This window comes from Cetorhinus maximus, unplaced genomic scaffold (assembly GCF_964194155.1).
Source record: "Cetorhinus maximus unplaced genomic scaffold, sCetMax3.hap1.1 HAP1_SCAFFOLD_1549, whole genome shotgun sequence".
Taxonomy (NCBI): domain Eukaryota; kingdom Metazoa; phylum Chordata; class Chondrichthyes; order Lamniformes; family Cetorhinidae; genus Cetorhinus; species Cetorhinus maximus.
In genome coordinates, this window is record NW_027597489.1 from 1 (window position 1) to 20202 (window position 20202).

Here is a 20202-nt window from a genome sequence, read left to right on the forward strand (position 1 = left end):
GGTGTGAGTTGGATGGGATGGACTTAATTTATCAGGAAAGCAGCCAGCATCCCCCCCCCCCACCAACTACATGGTGGTAAGGTTTGGACATGGTGAGTGTAGGTCTATCTAGTGGGCATTTTCAACTGGCCTGGTGTTGGTGGGACCGGTGATCTAATCGGGAGGAAAGATCCTTGCACTGGCTAGTGCATACATTGTGTACAGAGCTCAATACTTCCATCTTGTGACTGGCAGTAAATCATGTTTCAGTATTTGTAATAAAATCCCCACAACACCATACTGTCTGATGCATGGTTCATACCTCACTATTAAAATTTAAAGAAAAAAGTTTAAAACTTTATTTATAAAATATGTGGATTATATTGTCGTGTGTTACAATATGTATATCTGTAATTCATTGTTTGCTTCAACTTCACAATGGCAAGTTGGTGTTCTTTATTTAATGTGTGCTCCTCCCTACTTTCTCTACTCCCTCTCCTCTGCCTCTCTTTCTCTTCCCCTCTCTCTTCCCATCTCCCCCTCTCTGATTCCCTTGTCTCCTCTCTCTCTCGCTCTCTGTCCCTCTCCATCTGTCTACCTGCCCCCCTGCCTTCTCTGCCTTCCCTCTCTTCCCCTCCCCCTTGCTTTTCTGCTCCTTCCACACCTCTCTCTCTTTATTTAGTGTTTTGGAATTTTATACAACCTGTTTTCTTCAGTTCTCTCCATCCAAGACTAGATCACCTGTTACTGATCATTGGGGTAATGGGGAAATCAATGCTAACTTGATGTATTAAGCCATGTCTTAGATTTTAATTTTCCAATTTCTCCCAGAGTTGAATTAGCGTTTTTTGATTTTAAAAAAATTCCTATTTGTGTTTTTCAAATGTTCTAGCATCAGTCATGCTGTGTTTATTCTGGCCATTCCTAATGTGTACATTTTATTAAATCTTATTAAAGCATAACTTGATTATTTCCCTCTCGAGTGTCTTTGCTGTAGAGTTTATTTAATGCGTAGACGTGAGCTTGCTAGGTAAGAATATTGAAGCTGTCTTCATTGGTACAGTTGGCAGGTGTGGAGCTAAGCAGAGAGTTCCCAGGTTAAAGAAAGTATTTGCATTTCAATAGCACTTTTTTTAACCTCTCGATGTCCCACAGTGCCTCTCAGTCAACAAAGAGTAGGTGCTTGGCGCAGGTTAAGGTTGTGGGTTCAATTCTCATTCCACAGACTTGAGCACAAAAGCTAAGCTGACACTCCTAATGCAGTATCTAGCGAGGGCTATCCTGTCAGAGGGTGTGCTATCTTTCAGATTACATGTTAAATCCAGGTCCCACCAGATGGATGTAAAAGCTGCCATGGCGCTAATTCATGGAAGAGCAACTGAGTTCTCCCCAGGGTTCAGGTTACTATTTATTTATCCCTCAATCAACATCCCTGTGAAAAAATCATTTATCTAATCATTGTCTCATAGACTGTGGAATTTTCCTGTGTGCAAGTTGACTGCTGTGTTTCTTACATTACAATGGTGACCACATGAAAAGTACTCCATTGACTGTAAAGCACTCTGGAAGTTCTGAGGTTCTGAAAGGTGATATATAAATGCAAGTGTTTTATTACTTTCAATAAAAGATTATGTTGCTGGGTTGAAATTAAGTAGAGTAGGAGGAAGGCTTTCATGGAGCACAGACTCTAGCATGGACCAGTTAGGCTGAATGGCCTATTTCTGTGATTTAAGTTCTATGCATTATTTTTGTTCTTGCCATTTCTGCCCTTGACTTGATGCTATGCTTGTTTTCTGCATTGAGATGATGTTCATTGGTGAACTAAATTGTTGTGCTAAAGGCAATGCCAATAATGTACATCTAGCCAAATCAGAGTTAGAATCTCCGCCTCTTAGGCAGATTAGGGAGATGTAGACGGTCAGTTCACGGTCCTTGCTAAATCAGTTAATTGGTTTGTCACATCATTCTTGAGTATAGGGAATTCAGTCTGGGTTCCTCGATTCTGATCACTGCCTACACTCTTGGGAGTGAGAGCATGTGGCTGCTGGGTGCAGACTGGGGTCTGGTCAAAGAAGAGAAAGCTGGTGTTTATATAGCAACCTCAGGATGGCCCAAAGCTTTTTACCCTAATTAAGTACTTTTTTGAAGTGTAATCACTGTTGTAATGTAGGGAGATGTGAAATTTGTGCACAGCAAACTCGCATAAAGGTTAAAGGGTAAATATTGGCCAGGACTCCAGGGCACATGTGATGTCCTCTATTAGAATTTTCTGACGAGGCTAACACATGACTATTGGACAAATTAGTGGAAGAGACCCTTGAAGCAATACCCCAGAGAGCCCGTCTACAACATCAAAATAAAATATCATGCGCCCTTTCACTGAATCTTTCAAACATAAGAAGGTCATTAACACATGGTGTGAGTTGCCCTGCAATACAAAAATTCCTCCAGCACACAACTGATTCTTGGCTTTGCACCAGACTGGAATGTGAAGCCCTGTACGTTCAGAAAGTCATCCAGGAGGAAAGGTTGGCAGAGCTTGATCCAGGCACTTAACCATTGAAGCTGGTCAGGCAGAGTGTGAAGGGCATCGCAAAGTCCACAGATTGAGCTACCTCAAGATCAGGCACTGAGGCTTGCTCTGCACCTGAGTATTGGAAGATGCTTTGGGTCTCTTATTCTCTGCAGGTATGCTAGAGAGAGTTGGGAACGGCAATGTGTCTAGCCTTGGGTAGACTCGGTTTTTTGCAGACAGCAAATAGTAACAATCTAGGCTAACAGTTCAGTGCAGTACTGAGGGAGTGCTGTCAAACATGTTGTCTTCCCGATAAGGCATTAAGCCTGTAGTGAGTCTGCCTGTTCTTGTGGATATAAAAGATCTTGTGGCATTGTTTGAAGAAAAGCAGGGGAGTTCTCTGGTGTGCCTTCTTCCTTGCTCAACATCTTTAAAAAAAAATTGCACAGATTCTGTGGTCACTTATTTTGTGCTGTGTGCAAATTGGCTGCTACATTTGGTACAAGATAGTGATTACACATCAACAGTACTTCAAGTCCTGATGTGAAAGGTGCTACAGAAATTCAATTCCTGGCTGCACAGATTTAAAGTTGGGCACCAGATATATTCCTGGAGGCAATAGGAAGGATTCAATAACTCTGGTAAAAGAGTTCTTATGAAGTCATATGGACTCGAAATGTTAACTGTGTTCCTCTCCGCAGATGCTGTCAGACCGGCTGAGTTTTTCCAGCTATTTTTGTTTTTGTTTCAATAACTCTGGGACTGGGATTGAATCTGGAAATTTCCTGGATTGTTTAGCTCACTGAGCAAACAGACTGATTCACTGGAAATTTTGTGGCTTTATGCATTCAGCATAAAATACTTAACTTTATAAACACTGGGTCGGCCTCAACTGGAGCATTGTGCTGTGTCCAATTCTGGGCACCACACTTTAGGAAGGACGCAAAGGCTTTAGAAAGGGTGCAGGAAAGATTCACGAGAATGGTTCCAGGGATGAGGAACTTCAGTTATGTGGATAGGCTGGAGAAGCTTGGAGAAGAGAAGATTGCGAGGAGATTCAATAAAGATGTTCAAAACCATGGGCCTGGACAGAGTAGACAGGGAGAAACTGTTATTGGCAGAAGGATCAAAAGTCTGTGCACACCGATTTAAGGTAAATGGTAAAACAACCAAAAATGCCATGAGGAAAACATTTTTTACAAAGTGAGCGGTTGGGATCTGGAATGCACTCTGAGCTGAGGTGGAGGCAGATTCAATTGAGGCTTTCAAACTGTATCTGAGTGCGCGTAGCATTCATCATAAAATTAATTGATAGCGCACATTGAAGTAAATAAATATGATGATAGCCATTACAGAGATGTGGCTGCAGGATCACAAGGATTGGGTCATGAATATTGAAGGGTATGTGACATTCAAGAAGAATAGGAAGCTAGCTAAAGGTGGAGGGGTAGCACTGTTGATCAAGGATGGCATTTGTGCAATAGTTAGAGATGACCTTGGCTCAGATGATCAGGATGTAGAACTAGTTTGGGTGGAGATGAGGAATAGCAGGGGAAAGAAGTCCCTACTGGGAATGGTCTACAGGCCCCCTAACAGACACCACAATGTAGGACAAAGTAGACAAGAAAAAACATTGTATGTTTGTGATAAAGGGATGGCAATAATCATGGGTGATTTTAATTTACATAAAAACTGGAAAAATCAGATTGGCAGTAATAGCCTGGATGAGGAGTTCATAGAATGTTTTCGAGAGAGTTTCTTAGAGTAGTATGCTCTGGAACCAATGGAGAGTAGGCTGTATTAGACTTGGCATTGTGTAATGTGACAAGATTAATTAATGACCTCAGACTGAAGGCACCCCTAGGTAGCAGCGACCACAATATGATTGAATTTTACATCCAGTTTGCAAGGGAGAAGAATGGGTCTAAGACTAGTATTTTAAACTGAAATAAGGGCAACTATGTGGGCATGAAAGCTGAGCTAGCTGAAGCGATCTGGGATGCCAGGCTAGGGGATAGATCAATAGAGAAAGAATGGCAGACATTTAAGGGGATATTTTAAAATACTCAGAATAAGTACATTCCTACTACAGAGAAAATTCTAAGGGGAGGACCCACCGTCCATGGTTAACTAAAGAAGTTAAGGAAGCATCAAACTTGAGGAAAAAGCATATAACTGTGCAAAGACGAGTGGCAGGTCAGATGATTGGTCAGAATATAAAGAACAGCAGAGAATGACTAACGGGTTAATCAGGAGAAAGAAATGAGAGTATGAGAGGAAGCTAGCTAGAATTGTAAAAACAGATAGCAAGAGTTTCTATGGGTATTTTAAAAGGAAAAGAGTAAGTAAAGTGAGTGTTGGTCCTCTAGGGAGTGACAATGGGGTGTTAATAGTAGGTAATAAGTGGTGGAAGAAATGAACAAATATTTTGCTTTGGTCTTCACTATAGTGGATACAAAAAACATATCTTTTATTACGAGAGGAATTGAACATAAAAGTAAGGATTTTATGCTTCAGTTATACAGGGCATTGGTGAGACTGCACCTCGAATACAGTGTGCAGTTTTTTGGTCTCCTTATTTCAGGAAGATGTAAATGCATTGGAGGTGGTTCAGAGGAGGTTTACTAGATGATACCTGGAATGAGTGGTTTGTCCTATGAGGATAGGTTGAACAGGTTGGGCTTGTTTCCACTGGAGTTTATAAGAGTGAGGGGTGACTTGATTGAAGTATATGAGATCCTGAACGGTATTGACAAGGTAGACGTGGAAAGGATGTTTCCTCTTGTGGGTGGGTCCAGAACTAGGGGGCACTGTTTTAAAATTAGGGGTGGCCCTTTTAGGACAGAGATGAGGAGAAATTTTTTCTCTTGAGGGTTGAGCGGCTTTGAAACACTCTGCCTCAGAAGGTGGTGGAGGTGGGGTCATTGAATATTTTTAAGGCGGAGCTAGATCAATTTTTGTTAGGCAAGGGAATCGAAGGTTACCAGGGGTAGGTGGGAATGTGGAATTTGAAACACAGACAGATCAGCCATGATCTTACTGAATGGCGGAGCAGGCCCAAGGGGTTGAATGGCCTGCTTCTGCTCCTATTTCGTATATTGGTATGAATTGGGTAAGTACCTGAAGAGAAAACATTCGCAAGGCTATGGGGAAAGGACAGGGGAAGTGGGACGAGCTGAGTTGCTCTTGCAGAGAGCTGCCATGGGCATGATGGACTGAATGGCCTCCTGTGCTGTAACCAGTCTGTGATTACTCCTTTCCATGCTTGCACCCAATTTCCTCATGAGCCCCCTTCTGATGGCAATAAGTGGTCAAACAAAATTACTAACGTTAGTCGTTTTGATGGAATAGATTCCAGCAAAAAGAATTAAATCTAAGTTTTAATCGACCATCCACTTCATATCTATGTCTAAAATCTACAGAGATTGAAGCTTAGGGTGAATACATTACCAATTCAGAATAAAACGTGCATATTACTTTGGATGAGTTTATCTTTTTATTTAGATTTATTTTCAACTGCTCAAGAAATCCTTTTAGCAATTTTTATTTTTGCAAGGTTTGGAGGGGGAGGGTGGGTGAATCTATTGTGAACCCTACTCACCTGACTTGCTCTGGTGATATGTTTGACAGAATGGTGGCCCTCTTTTGAAAGCTTCAGAGATCGTATGTACTTAGTAGTAAATCTTACCAGAATGTTTAGGTCTGCTGATCTGGGTTTCACTTGTGCTTTGTGTACCTAGGGAAGAGACCCATTTGTCTGCCTCCTCTCTGCTTCCTATCTGTCTCTACACTTGTTTCTTCCCTTTATAAATGTTTATCTTGCTTTTGTCTTCCCTCTGTTAGTTTCTCTTCTTGTGTTTTTCTTTCCCTCAAGAAAGGTAGCCCAACAGCAATGTCCTCTCCCAAGCCAGCTAGCCCAGCGTCGAAGGGCTAATCACGGAAAACCAGCTCCGCTGGACAGGACATATTGTCCAATGCCTGATGCCAGATTCCAGAAGCATCTGCTCTACTTGGAACTCGGAGACCCCCCCCTGGAGGACAGCGGAAAGGCTTTAGGGATGTCCTTAAGAGGAACCCTGAAGAGGTCAGACATCCTCACTGACTCATGGGAGACCCTGGCTAGTGACCAACCAAAATGGAGAAGGCTTATTATCGGGAAGGCACCGAGCACGAGAGACTTTGTCAGGAACGTGCAGAGGTGAAGTCGAGGCATCAGAGGAAGCCCATAAACCTCCGGACAACCTATCTACCCAACCTTTCAAGCACCGCCTGCCCCACGTGTGGCAGAGTCTGCAGATCACACTTTGGGTTCTGAAATGGCTGATAAGCTCATCGAACCGGAGTAGGAGCAGCAAGTCACCCTTGATCCCGAGAGACTGCCTGAGAAGAAAGGAAAAGATGGTTTTTTTCCCTCCCTCGGGCTGTGTGCCTACCTTCTGCCTCCTTTGCCTTTATTTTCTGTTAATCTACCAGAGGCGATGTTAAACTGCTCCCTCAGGTAGTTGCAAAAGGTTCCGTCGCACTATTAGGAAGCAGAGGAGGTTTTCCCCAGTCTCCTGCTGTAACAGATATTTGATTCTACGACTAATAATGAAAAGTTGGTCAAGGAATTTTTTTGAGGCACAATTTTGCCCCTTTTATTTCTGTTCCTGTGTTTTGCTCGCAGCAATGTCCTGGAAATTAATCTTTAATTCCTGCAGGGTCAGCAACCCTAACTTTTGTGACGGGTCCCACTGAGTGCCAGATGCCACAGGCGCTATGTTCAGCCCACTGGTGCCCATCTGGTGAGTGCAGACTGAAGCAGGAGAGAAGAGTCAAACACATAATGTCAGGCAAAATACAACCCCCTGGCAATGGGAACCAATACCCAGGATTGGATGCCAAAGTCAATTGCAGTGTCCCTATTGCAACCCTCACTCAGATCCACCATGGTGTGACTGAGTCAGTCACTTCAGTAATCAAACCACGGAGACCTCTTGACAGACCTTCTTTATTTATATTCTTCACTGACTAGTTTTAAGTATAAAGTCCGTTTGCTCTGACTGTGTTTTTAAATAATATTTTATTATTTTATATTATAACCATACAATAAAACTGGGGAGCAAAGCATCATACTGTTTAAAAAAAAACCTCGTAACGCTATTCGTTCAGTAACATGACTTGTTATTTTGAATTTTCTTTCATCACACAAGGACTCTGCATCTTGCTATCCTTGAAAGTCACCAACCCATCATTGCTCACAGTACTGCCTACACTGCACATCATGTGTGTGTTATATTAACATCGAGGATGAGGCAAAGGCTGCAGCGAGGTGTCTGACGGACGCATGATGGCGATAAGGTGACATATTGTGATGTCAAATCTTGGCCTGTTCATAGACTCTCTCCAAGATGCGACTCACCTGCCCATCTAGGTGGCTTTTCATTTGTGTGACGTTTTTGGCTCATAGGGATGAGGGATATTAGTGTGAGAGGGTAAAACTCACTCAGGTATCCAGTACCAGATACAGCACGGGGTTAGATACAGAGTAAAGCTCCCTCTACACTGTCCCCATCAAACACTCCCAGGACTGGTACAGCATGGGGTTAGATACAGAGTAAAGCTCCCTCTACACTGTCCCCATCAAACACTCCCAGGACAGGTACAGCACGGGGTTAGATACAGAGTAAAGCTCCCTCTACACTGTCCCCATCAAACACTCCCAGGACAGGTACAGCACGGGGTTAGATACAGAGTAAAGCTCCCTCTACACTGTCCCCATCAAACACTCCCAGGACAGGTACAGCACGGGGTTAGATACAGAGTAAAGCTCCCTCTACACTGTCCCCATCAAACACTCCCAGGACAGGTACAGCAGGGGTTAGATACAGAGTAAAGCTCCCTCTACACTGTCCCCATCAAACACTCCCAAGGACAGGTACAGCACGGGGTTCGATACAGAGTAAAGTTCCCTCTACACCGTCCCCATCAAACACTCCCAGGACAGGTACAGCACGGGGTTAGATAAAGAGTAAAGCTCCCTCTACACTGTCCCCATCAAACACTCCCAGGACAGGTACAGCACGGGGTTCGATACAGAGTAAAGCTCCCTCTACACCGTCCCCATCAAACACTCCCAAGGACAGGTACAGCACGGGGTTAGATACAGAGTAAAGCTCCCTCTACACCGTCCCCATCAAACACTCCCAGGACAGGTACAGCACGGGGTTCGATACAGAGTAAAGTTCCCTCTACACCGTCCCCATCAAACACTCCTAAGGACAGGTACAGCACGGGGTTAGATACAGAGTAAAGTTCCCTCTACACCGTCCCCATCAAACACTCCCAAGGACAGGTACAGCACGGGGTTAGATACAGAGTAAAGCTCCCTCTACACCGTCCCCATCAAACACTCCCAGGACAGGTACAGCACGGGGTTCGATACAGAGTAAAGTTCCCTCTACACCGTCCCCATCAAACACTCCCAAGGACAGGTACAGCACGGGGTTAGATACGGAGTAAAGCTCCCTCTACACTGTCCCCATCAAACACTCCCAGGACAGGTACAGCACGGGGTTAGATTCGGAGTAAAGTTCCCTCTACACCGTCCCCATCAAACACTCCCAGGGCAGGTACAGCACGGGGTTAGATGCAGAGTAAAACTCCCTCTACACCGTCCCCATCAAACACTCCCAGGGCAGGTACAGCACGGGGTTAGATGCAGAGTAAAGCTCCCTCTACACCGTCCCCATCAAACACTCCCAGGGCAGGTACAGCACGGGGTTAGATGCAGAGTAAAGCTCCCTCTACACCGTCCCCATCAAACACTCCCAGGACAGGTACAGCACGGGGTTAGATACAGAGTAAAACTCCCTCTACACCGTCCCCATCAAACACTCCCAGGACAGGTACAGCACGGGGTTAGATACAGAGTAAAGCTCCCTCTACACCGTCCCCATCAAACACTCCCAGGGCAGGTACAGCACGGGGTTAGATACAGAGTAAAGCTCCCTCTACACCGTCCCCATCAAACACTCCCAGGGCAGGTACAGCACGGGGTTAGATACAGAGTAAAGCTCCCTCTACACCGTCCCCATCAAACACTCCCAGGGCAGGTACAGCACGGGGTTAGATACAGAGTAAAGCTCCCTCTACACCGTCCCCATCAAACACTCCCAGGGCAGGTACAGCACGGGGTTAGATACAGAGTAAAGCTCCCTCTACACCGTCCCCATCAAACACTCCCAGGGCAGGTACAGCACGGGGTTAGATACAGAGTAAAACTCCCTCTACACCGTCCCCATCAAACACTCCCAGGACAGGTACAGCACGGGGTTAGATACAGAGTAAAGCTCCCTCTACACCGTCCCCATCAAACACTCCCAGGACAGGTACAGCACGGGGTTAGATACAGAGTAAAGCTCCCTCTACACCGTCCCCATCAAACACTCCCAGGACAGGTACAGCACGGGGTTAGATACAGAGTAAAGCTCCCTCTACACCGTCCCCATCAAACACTCCCAGGACAGGTACAGCACGGGGTTAGATACAGAGTAAAGCTCCCTCTACACCGTCCCCATCAAACACTCCCAGGACAGGTACAGCACGGGGTTAGATACAGAGTAAAGCTCCCTCTACACCGTCCCCATCAAACACTCCCAGGACAGGTACAGCACGGGGTTAGATACAGAGTAAAGCTCCCTCTACACCGTCCCCATCAAACACTCCCAGGACAGGTACAGCACGGGGTTAGATACAGAGTAAAGTCTATCCCCGCTGTCTCCTAACGAATGTGAGAGGGGGATGAGGATATATATTGCTGAGCCTTCTGCTTGAATGATTCTGGAACGTAAAGGCAGATTTCATTCCTCTATGACATGCGCAAGTGAAAGAGCTTGATTTGTTTGGTTTGCTTCCTCTTGTGTGATTTTCCCCGAGACCCCTCCCACCCCATCCCTTCCCCTCCCACCAAACCCTCCCCCTCCCGCCCCTTAACATCAGACAAGCCACTCTGCAAGAATGTAAGAAAGACGAGACAGACAGTGTTGGCATCCTGGATTGTGTTTGCTTCCCCAACCCACCCCCTGCCCTCCCCCCCCCCCCCACCGTTCCCAAACACTCCCCCACCATTCGGTACCGCTTCCAGATGCTGCAGGACTTCAGCTGTGATGATCTGGTTGGGTCAAGGCAACACAATAGTTTATTTTCTTCTGAATGCACATTTCTGTCTCAGGTCCAGGGAGAACTTGCCTGATCGGACAATGTTTTCCTTTTATTTTTGTGGTTGCTTTAAACAAGTCTTATTGTACAAATAAGTCACCGTCCTTCGTCGATCTTGCTGCTTTGCGATGTTGTTGACTTGTGTGTGTTTTTGTTTTAATATATATAATATACTCTGTTTCGGGTGAGGGACCATTCGGAGCTACAGGCACCGGGTGCAGCCACACTTGGTGCTTTTCTCCACTTGCTCAGTGAAGGATGAGCCGTCGCTACACTCGAAGGTATATTTCCGTCGCTTCACTCTCAGCTCGATGCAGCACCCCCGACCCTGGCACGATCCCTGGCACTCCACCCAGGAGACTCGTCGTGTGCTCTGGCAGATGGTGTACCCTCTCTGCAGCTGGTAATAATCTCGCACGGGCACCCCTCGACACTCCGCTTCTGCAAAGGTGCGTGGGGGAGGAGGGGAGGGGAAGGGGAAGGGAGGGGAGGGGTGGTGGGATAGGGAAGAGACAAGAGAAAATCAGTCAGAACCCACTGGAGGCTGCTCCACATTCACGCCTGAGATACCCGTCATTCAGGGAGTAGGTCAGCTGTGGCTCAGTTGGTAGCACTCTCACCTCTGAATCACAAGGTTCCGGGTTCAAGTCCCATTCCAGGGCTTGAGCACAAGAATCAAGGCTGACGCTCCAGTGCAGCACTGTAGGGACACTGCATTGTCAGAGGTGCTGTCTTTCAGATGAAACATTAAACCCAATCTGCATGCTCAGCTGGATGTAAAAGATCCTGTGGCACTATTTCGAAGAAGGGCTGGGGAATTCTCCCAGGCGTCCTGGCCAATATTTATCCCCCAAGCAAATCACAAAAACATGATCTGGTCGTTTTCACATTGTTAACCATGTTCGTGAATGTTGGCGGAATGTGGTTGTTAGTCTGTGATGCCGACACAAGCAGAGCACAAGAACGTCACTTCCATTGAGGGGGTAAACGCGACTGCAGCATGCCCGGGTCTCCTCGGTCCCTCACCTCCGTCCGTCAAAGCACATCTCCACCCACACACCCGTCTCCCGCTCACCGCACCGCCGACCCCTCCCCCCAGCTCTCTAACGCAATTCTCTTCTGAGCAGTCTTGTTTGGGACAGAGAGAGGGCAGGTGTCTCAACATCGTGTCCAGGGGCAGCATGAAACTAGTTCTTTTCCTGGTCTTTTCATCGCAATGTTTTTTTTAAGCGTTAAAATTTTATTTATCTTCGCTGAGACCTGCTCATAAGAGATCTGTATATCTTAATAGATTCATGGCATAAAAATCAGTCATAATAACAATGGAAAAACTCTCTCGATTCCACATTCATGCTGTGTGAGATTTGCACGGATGACGATGAAATGAGTCAAAACTTTAAATTTTCTTATTTCAAAAGCATTCTGAGTTTCCTTGGACCCTGTTCGTTTACATTGATTATCTCTGTAACCCGTTCATCCCAACAACACTCAGGGCTCTGTGCTCCTCTAATTCTGACGTGTTGAGCATCCCTGGTTTTACTCGCTCTAACATTGGTGGCCATGCCTTCAGCTGCCTGGGCCCTAAACTCTAGAATTCCCTCCCTAACTCTCTCAAGCTCTCTCTCTCTCTCTCTTTCTCTCCCCCTCCCTCCCTCTCTCTCTCCTTGTCTAATACATTCCTTACCTCTTTGATCAAGCTTCTGACCATCTGTCCTGACATTGCCTTCTGAAACCTGGTATCAAATTGTGCTCCTGTGAAGCACCTTGGGATGTATTACCACAATAAAGGCGCTATATTAATGCAAGCTGTTGTTGACACATGCCTGGGCATATTTTAACAAGGTCGGGAGAATGCTAGGGACGTTTCTTGATTTAGGAAAAACGATCACAGCTTCTCTTGGCCTTTCAGGTTTAATTTGCAGGTCGTGCACATGGAGGCCACTCCAGGATGTGGGGTTAACAATTACATTGACTGCTTCTTCTAAAAATGGTTTTCCCTCGAAGTGTCTCCTTTCCCGCATCTCGCAGACACCTTGACTGAGAAGCTATCGCTCACGTGTGAATCAACAAAATGAGTGTAGATGGGGTGTCACAACTCGGCATGATCTTACTCTCAATCGGCCTCTGCGTTCCAGGCATGTCCAGAGTGAGGTATAGCAGGGATCTTTGTGTCTTGGAGCATGAAGTCCCCATGATTTTCTTGTGCCTACCCTTCACCACCAACACATCTTCTGCCTCTGTGACATTTCAGTTCCACAGAGGTGGTGCATTCACCCACTGAGCCACTGCAATCTTCTCAAGCAACAGGTCTTGATCTAAGTTCCCTGGGCCTAGGTCTCATTCCAGGGTCTGTGAATACTCACTAAAGGCTGTCCTCTCCGACATCTGCTTCTCTCCAGTTGCGAACTTTGGTTGTGCTTACTTCCACGGAGGTTTTGATCACATGACCTTGCGCCTCCAACCACCCTGCCACTCCACTCTCAGCCATTGGTCACTTGGCACATCCATCTTCACAAACGCATCCAATTGGAGCAGGAGGCTTACGAAAAGTGGCCACCCAGGCACTCGCATTCCACATAACATTCTTTAACTGATTTCTTCTCCGCCGTTGCTGCCAGACCTGCTGAGTTTTTCCAGGTAATTCTGTTTTTGTTTTGGATTTCCAGCATCCGCAGTAGCTTTTAGCTTTTTGTTTTTAACATTCTTTGTTACCTGATTGCACAATTCTTTTTCCCATCTTGATATTGTAACCAGTCAACAGCTTTCTTCAAATTCATTTTTGGGGTGTGGACATCACTGGCTGGGCCAGCACTTATTACTCATCCTTAATTGCCCCTGAGCAGTTGGTGCTGAGCTGCCTTCTTGAACCGCTGCAGTCCATGTGGTGTAGGTACACCCACAGTGCTGCTAGGGAGGGAGTTCCAGGATTTTGACCCGGCGACAGTGAAGGATTGGCGATATATTTCCAAGTCAGTATGGTCTGGAGGGGCTAAAGAAAATGAAGAAAACGTGTCCTGGGAGTGTTTGATGGGGACAGTGTAGAGGAAGCTTTACTCTGTATCTAACCCCGTGCTGTACCTGTCCTGGGAGTGTTTGATGGGGACAGTGTAGAGGGAGCTTTACTCTGTATCTAACCCCGCGCTGTACCTGTCCTGGGAGTATTTGATGGGGACAGTGTAGAGGGAGCTTTACTCTGTATCTAACCCCGCGCTGTACCTGTGTTGGGAGTGTTTGATGGGGACAGTGTAGAGGGTGCTTTACTCTGTATCTAACCCCGCGCTGTACCTGTCCTGGGAGTATTTGATGGGGACAGTGTAGAGGGAGCTTTACTCTGTATCTAACCCCGTGCTGTACCTGCCCTGGGAGTGTTTGATGGGGACAGTGTAGAGGGAGCTTTACTCTGTATCTAACCCCGCGCTGTACCTGTCCTGGGAGTATTTGATGGGGACAGTGTAGAGGGAGCTTTACTCTGTATCTAACCCCGCGCTGTACCTGTGTTGGGAGTGTTTGATGGGGACAGTGTAGAGGGTGCTTTACTCTGTATCTAACCCCGCGCTGTACCTGTCCTGGGAGTATTTGATGGGGACAGTGTAGAGGGAGCTTTACTCTGTATCTAACCCCGTGCTGTACCTGCCCTGGGAGTGTTTGATGGGGACAGTGTAGAGGGAGCTTTACTCTGTATCTAACCCCGTGCTGTACCTGTCCTGGGAGTGTTTGATGGGGACGGTGTAGAGGGAGCTTTACTCTGTATCTAACTCTGGCCATGTTTGAACAGGGGATTTTGTTGTGTCAATTTAAAGTACATGAAAAGTCCCCTCAAATCTATTCAGCATTTGCTCTAAAAATGACAAAGGAATAATTGGGTTAATGATTGATTTGTGACTCACTGAACCCTATTACTGACGGATTTATGCAGCCAACACAAAGCGCAGATTTACCAGTCTGAGCCGTATACAAGCGAGGCCAAACAGGAATTGTCAGTGTTTTACTCACAATCCAACCCAGTCTGTCAAATTATGTTTTGTATTGATATCATCCACCCCAGTCCTCACCATCCTATCCCTTGGCAGAGGAAGAAGAAAGGCTATTCGGACCATTTAATGACTCGAGGGGCTGTTTCTCAACTCCACTTTACTGCCCTCGTTCCATACTGGTTCATATCCCTGTCCAACTAAAAATCTTATCAATCTGAGTCCGGTTGACCTTCAGCAGCCACAGGATCCCAGGTGCCCGCTAGCCTTTCAGTGAGGAGGCTCTTCCCAACGTCAGCCTTGAATGTCCTTGCTCGGGAAACGGTACCTGGATCTGCACCTGAAGCACTGTAACCTGCAAGGCCATGGACCGGGGACTGGAAAGTGGGATTAAAATGAGCGGCTAGTTTTTTTTTCCCCCCCCACTTGGCCGGCGCGGACATGATGGGCTGAATGGCCTCTTTCCGCACCGTAACTTTCTCATGGTTCTATGACCATGACTCTGGCAGTGTGACGCTCCCCAGCCTTGGCTCCTCTATCCTGAAATGACCCTGGGATGATTTTTGTACAATTTTGACCCAATGTTTTAACCCAAACAATTAGAGTAAGTTATCTTTTTCTAAAAAAAGATTAAAATAAACCTGAGCTGGACCACTATGGAAAAGTTTTTATAAACTGTGACATAGAAGCAAATGCTTCTATTACAATAATAAAAGCACTTACTGTAACATTAGATTTTGGCTGGTTTACACCTTTTTTAATATACGCCTGTCACCAGCAAATCCAACTGGGGCTTCAGGAGAAACTTCTTTATCCAGAGAGTGGTGAGAATTTGGAACTCACTACCACCGGGAGCGGTTGAGGTGAAAAGTATCGATACATTTAAGGGGGAGCTGGATAAACACACGAGGGAGAGAGGAATAGCAGGAAGGGCTGAATGGGTGAGATGAAGAGGGGTGGGATTCTGTGGAGCGTAAACACTAGTATGGACCAGTGGGGCTGAATGGCCTGTTTCTGTGCTGCAGATCCCATGTAATTTTATGAGAGTAAGATTTGAAAAATATATATTCTCCTTCATTGTTATATTTACTGTCTTTTCAACTTTGAACTATTTGTTACGAACTGTGTTTCAGCTTTAATGTAGTTGATTGTTTGTTTCTTTTGTCGTTTTTCTAACTTCCTAACCTGGTTTTCCCCGTCCGTCTCAGTCTTCGAACCACCCAGGACTGACAGCACTTTAAACCAGCCCTGAACTGCACAGTCACCCGTCAGTCTTGTTTCTAAAGGGAAAGCTCGCATTTATATAGCGCCTTTCATAACCTCAGGACATCCCAAAGCGCTTTACAACTGAGGAAGTGCAGTCACTGTTGTAATGTAGGAAACGCGGCAGTCAATCGGTGTACAGCAAGATCCCACAATGAAATAATCAACCACGGTATGTTTTTAAAGTGTCAGGTGAGCGATAAATATTGGCCAGGACACAGAGGAAAACTCCCTGGTTGTTGTTCTTCAAAACGTCTACCCGAGAGGGCGGATAAACATCTCATCCAAAAGAAGGCATCTCTGACAGTGATGCACCCCCGCAGTACTGGAACTACGAGTGTCAGCTGTATTTTGTGTTAACGTTGCTGGGGCTGGGCTTGAACCCAAGGCACAAAGTATTACCGACTGAACAGAGACTGACAAGTCAAACGCTTTCCACTCGGTGCAATTTCATTGGTTAGGTTTGCCTTTAAGTTTCCACTAAAATGAATTTGCATAATCATGAATGTAAAACCTCCTGTGCACCAATGCAATAGAATGTAATCATCAATTTATTTTTAAATGTCCATTAAAAAGTTTTCCTTTATCTATTTAATGACCTGCTGCAGTGTCATTAATCCAGCTGAAAATTCTTCAATCTTTTCACTCTAGCTTGTATGATTCCGCCTGGATTGCATTGATATAACTAACAATAAACACACAAAAAAACTCATTCCCTTTAAAGCCGTGGCCTTCTCCCCACCCTCCAGCTCATCACAAGTCCTGAGCTGAGCCAGTACCTTGGTTGCAGAGATCTCCGGTGTAACCGTTCTCACACTCGCACTTGGCCTCTCCGAGCTCAGAGATCTGACACTGTCCGTGCTCGCATTGCAGTCTCTTGCAGGGGTTAAACAGTTCCTGTTGCTGGTTGCAGAGCGCTCCCTTGTGTCCCTCGTCGCACTCACAGCGGTAAGTCACTAGGTCCAGCGCCACGCAGCTACCATGTACACATCTGCAACACAGAACAACATTGTAGAGGGAGCTTTACTCTGTATCTAACCCTGTGCTGTATCTGTCCTGGGAGTGTTTGATGGGGACAGTGTAGAGGGAGCTTTACTCTGTATCTAACCCCGTGCTGTATCTGTCCTGGGAGTGTTTGATGGGGACAGTGTAGAGGGAGCTTTACTCTGTATCTAACCCTGTGTACCTGTCCTGGGAGTGTTTGATGGGGACAGTGTAGAGGGAGCTTTACGCTGTATCTAACCCCGTGCTGTACCTGTCCTGGGAGTGTTTGATGGGGACAGTGTAGAGGGAGTTTTACTCTGTATCTAACCCCGTGCTGTACCTGTCCTGGGAGTGTTTGATGGGGACAGTGTAGAGGGAGTTTTACTCTGTATCTAACCCCGTGCTGTACCTGTCCTGGGAGTGTTTGATGGGGACAGTGTAGAGGGAGCTTTACTCTGTATCTAACCCCGTGCTGTATCTGTCCTGGGAGTGTTTGATGGGGACGGTGTAGAGGGAGCTTTACTCTGTATCTAACCCTGTACTGTACCTGTCCTGGGAGTGTTTGATGGGGACGGTGTAGAGGGAGCTTTACTCTGTATCTAACCTTGTGCTGTACCTGTCCTGGGAGTGTTTGATGGGAGCAGTGTAGAGGGAACTTTACTCTGTATCTAACCCCGTGCTGTACCTGTCCTGGGAGTGTTTGATGGGGACGGTGTAGAGGGAGCTTTACTCTGTATCTAACCCCGTGCTGTACCTGTCCTGGGAGTGTTTGATGGGGACGGTGTAGAGGGAGCTTTACTCTGTAACATGAAAAGAAATTCCAAAGTTATAAGACAAGGAACTAAAAGAACCTTTACGTTGAACTCATCCCTTCCTCTGCAGATTCCTTTCTAGGGGGAACCAGGTTCCATGAGCCCTCTTGCAGATGCTGGCCACCAGTGAACAGAGACAGTTTTGACCTTGGGGTAAATCTTAGCTGAAGCTGACTGTTTCCACTTCAAGATGGCAAAATCAGGATCTGAATCTCATGGTGAACCTCTCCGCTACCTAAGCTGAGATTAATTATATCAGCTCTACTTAATTCAACTAACTCCGCACAGACGAGCTGTCAAGTTGGGTTCCTTCTGGCCTGTAAGCCTCAGTATCACACAGGATGGTGGTTGAGCAATGTTGGGGGGCGGGGGTGGGGGGAGAGGGAGTGGGGGGAGAGGGAGTGGGGGGTGGGGGTTGTAGGGCAGTGGGAGGGGAAGAGGGGGCTAACAGCAGCAGCGACAGTTCATTCTGAAAGACCCCCCTCCACACTACAAGCTTGGGGTCTGAATATTCATGGGGACAAACACTGGCCTCTGGTGGAGAAGGTTATAATTTCAACCACTCAATCACCATCGCACAAATCTGCACCTATCTTTGATAAAATATATAAAAATAAAGCCGTCGGGGAGTCCAAAGGCACTTTACAGCCAATGACATATCTTGAGAAATGTAGTGCTTGTAGGGAATGCAGCAGCCAATTTGCACACAGCAAGATCCCACAAGTTGACAATGACCGGATAATTTGTTTCTTAATGATGTTAATTGAGGGGTAAATATTGGCCAGACCACTGGGGAAAAGACCCTAACTCTTCTTCGAAATAGTTACTGTGGCATCTTTTACATTTACTTAAGAAAACAGGAGGGGGCCTCGTTTTAATGTCTCACCTCAAAGACGGCACCTCTGACAGTGCAGCGCCCTCTCAGTACTGCACTCAGAGGGCTGACCTAGATTCTAGTGCTCAGTACATTTCTGGGATGGGATGCGCTGCCTGGAAGGGTGGGTGGAAGCAGGTTTAACAGCAACTTTCAAAAGGGAATTGGATTAAGACCAGAAAAGGGAAAAAAACCATTGTAGGGCTGTGGGAAAAGAGGAACCAATCGGATGGCACTTTCAAAGTTTAACATCAAGCCACATAAGGGGGGTACTAGGTCAGATGGCCAAACATTTGGTCAAAGAAGGAGCGTCTTAAAGGAGGAAAGAAAGTTTGAGAGGTTTAGGGAGGGAATTCCAGAGCTTGAAGCCCAAGGCAGCTGAAGGCACGGCCGCCAATGGTGAGGTAATTAAAATGTTTGATGGACAAGAAGCCAGAATTAGATAAGCAAAGCTGTCTTGGAGGGTTTCGAGTTGGAGGTGGCGACAGAGACCGGGAAGGACGAGGCCATGGAGGGAGAAGCTGAGAGTTTTAAAATGGAGGCGTAGCTTAACCGGGAGCCGGGGTATGCCGGTGAGCACAGGGGGTGATGAGTGAACAGGCCTCGGCGTGGGTTAGGCCACGCGGCGTATCTTGTGACTCACTTGTGCCCCAGGCAGGGGTCACCGAGCGGCTGGTCACAACGAGGTCCCATCCAGCCCGGCTCACAGTGACAGACGGGGTCAGAGTCCGTGCGGGGCTGACAGATGCCATGGAGGCAGATGATCTTCCGGCAGGGCTCACAGCCCGGCACCACGCCAGCTTTCATCTGCGTCTTGGTGAAGTCCTGGAGCTCGTTGTTGATGTACAGGTTCTGGATGCACCCGTGGAAGCTGGACCCGTTCTGGATCTGCCAGAGGCGGAATGCTGCGGAATTCACGTCGACAGGCATCCCTGCACCAAGGGAAAGGGAACAGAAAAACAACCGTTAAGAACCAACGTCTTGCAAGCTACTCCCCAGGAGATGAATCTGCACAAACCCATCTCACTGAAACATGTACATTCTTAAAGATGCTGATAGGGCAGAAGCTGATTTCCCCTGACTGGAGAGTTTAGGGCCCAGTTTCGGGATGCGGGGTGGGCTGGTTAGGATTGAGATGAGGAGGAATTTCTTCGTTCAGAGGGTTGCGAATCTTTGGAATTCTCTTCCCAAGAGGTAACGTGGATGTTCCAGATTCGAGACTGAGATTGATAAGATTTTTGGATTCGAAGAGACTCAAGGGATATGGGCAACGGGCAGAGAGGTGGAGTTAATGTCAAGGACCAGCTGTGATCTTATTAAAAGGTGGAGAAGGTTTAAGGGGCCGATTGGCCTACTACTGCTCCCACTCAAGGAGGTGAAATGTGTCTCAGGCGCTATTACCTATAATTTTTTATAATGCCCTGTGTGGTGCACCTTTAAGTGAGCGTGGTCATGTTTTCTGCGTACGTCAATACAGGAAATGATGTAATGTATCACATGATTTAGACTTAGTCTCAATTTGTTCTTGATGAAGCTACCAACTCAGACACATGTACACGCTTAGCACTGCTACCAACTTCTCAAATCCTTAATAAATGAACCATT

General features: G+C 46.5%; 1 protein-coding gene across 1 annotated transcript in view; it reads right to left on the bottom strand.

Annotated features, from left to right (window-relative positions):
• Positions 1-10640: 10640 nt before the first annotated feature.
• Positions 10641-20202, bottom strand: part of LOC144676373 (slit homolog 1 protein-like) — a gene marked incomplete at its 5' end in the record, with an annotated part of 67234 nt that continues 57672 nt past the window's right edge. Inside the window, 3 exons of the mRNA XM_078536809.1 lie at positions 10641-11134; positions 16707-16918; positions 19241-19529. Coding sequence (XP_078392935.1) covers positions 10896-11134; positions 16707-16918; positions 19241-19529 — 740 coding nt within the window. The remainder of the gene's footprint in view (positions 11135-16706; positions 16919-19240; positions 19530-20202) is intronic.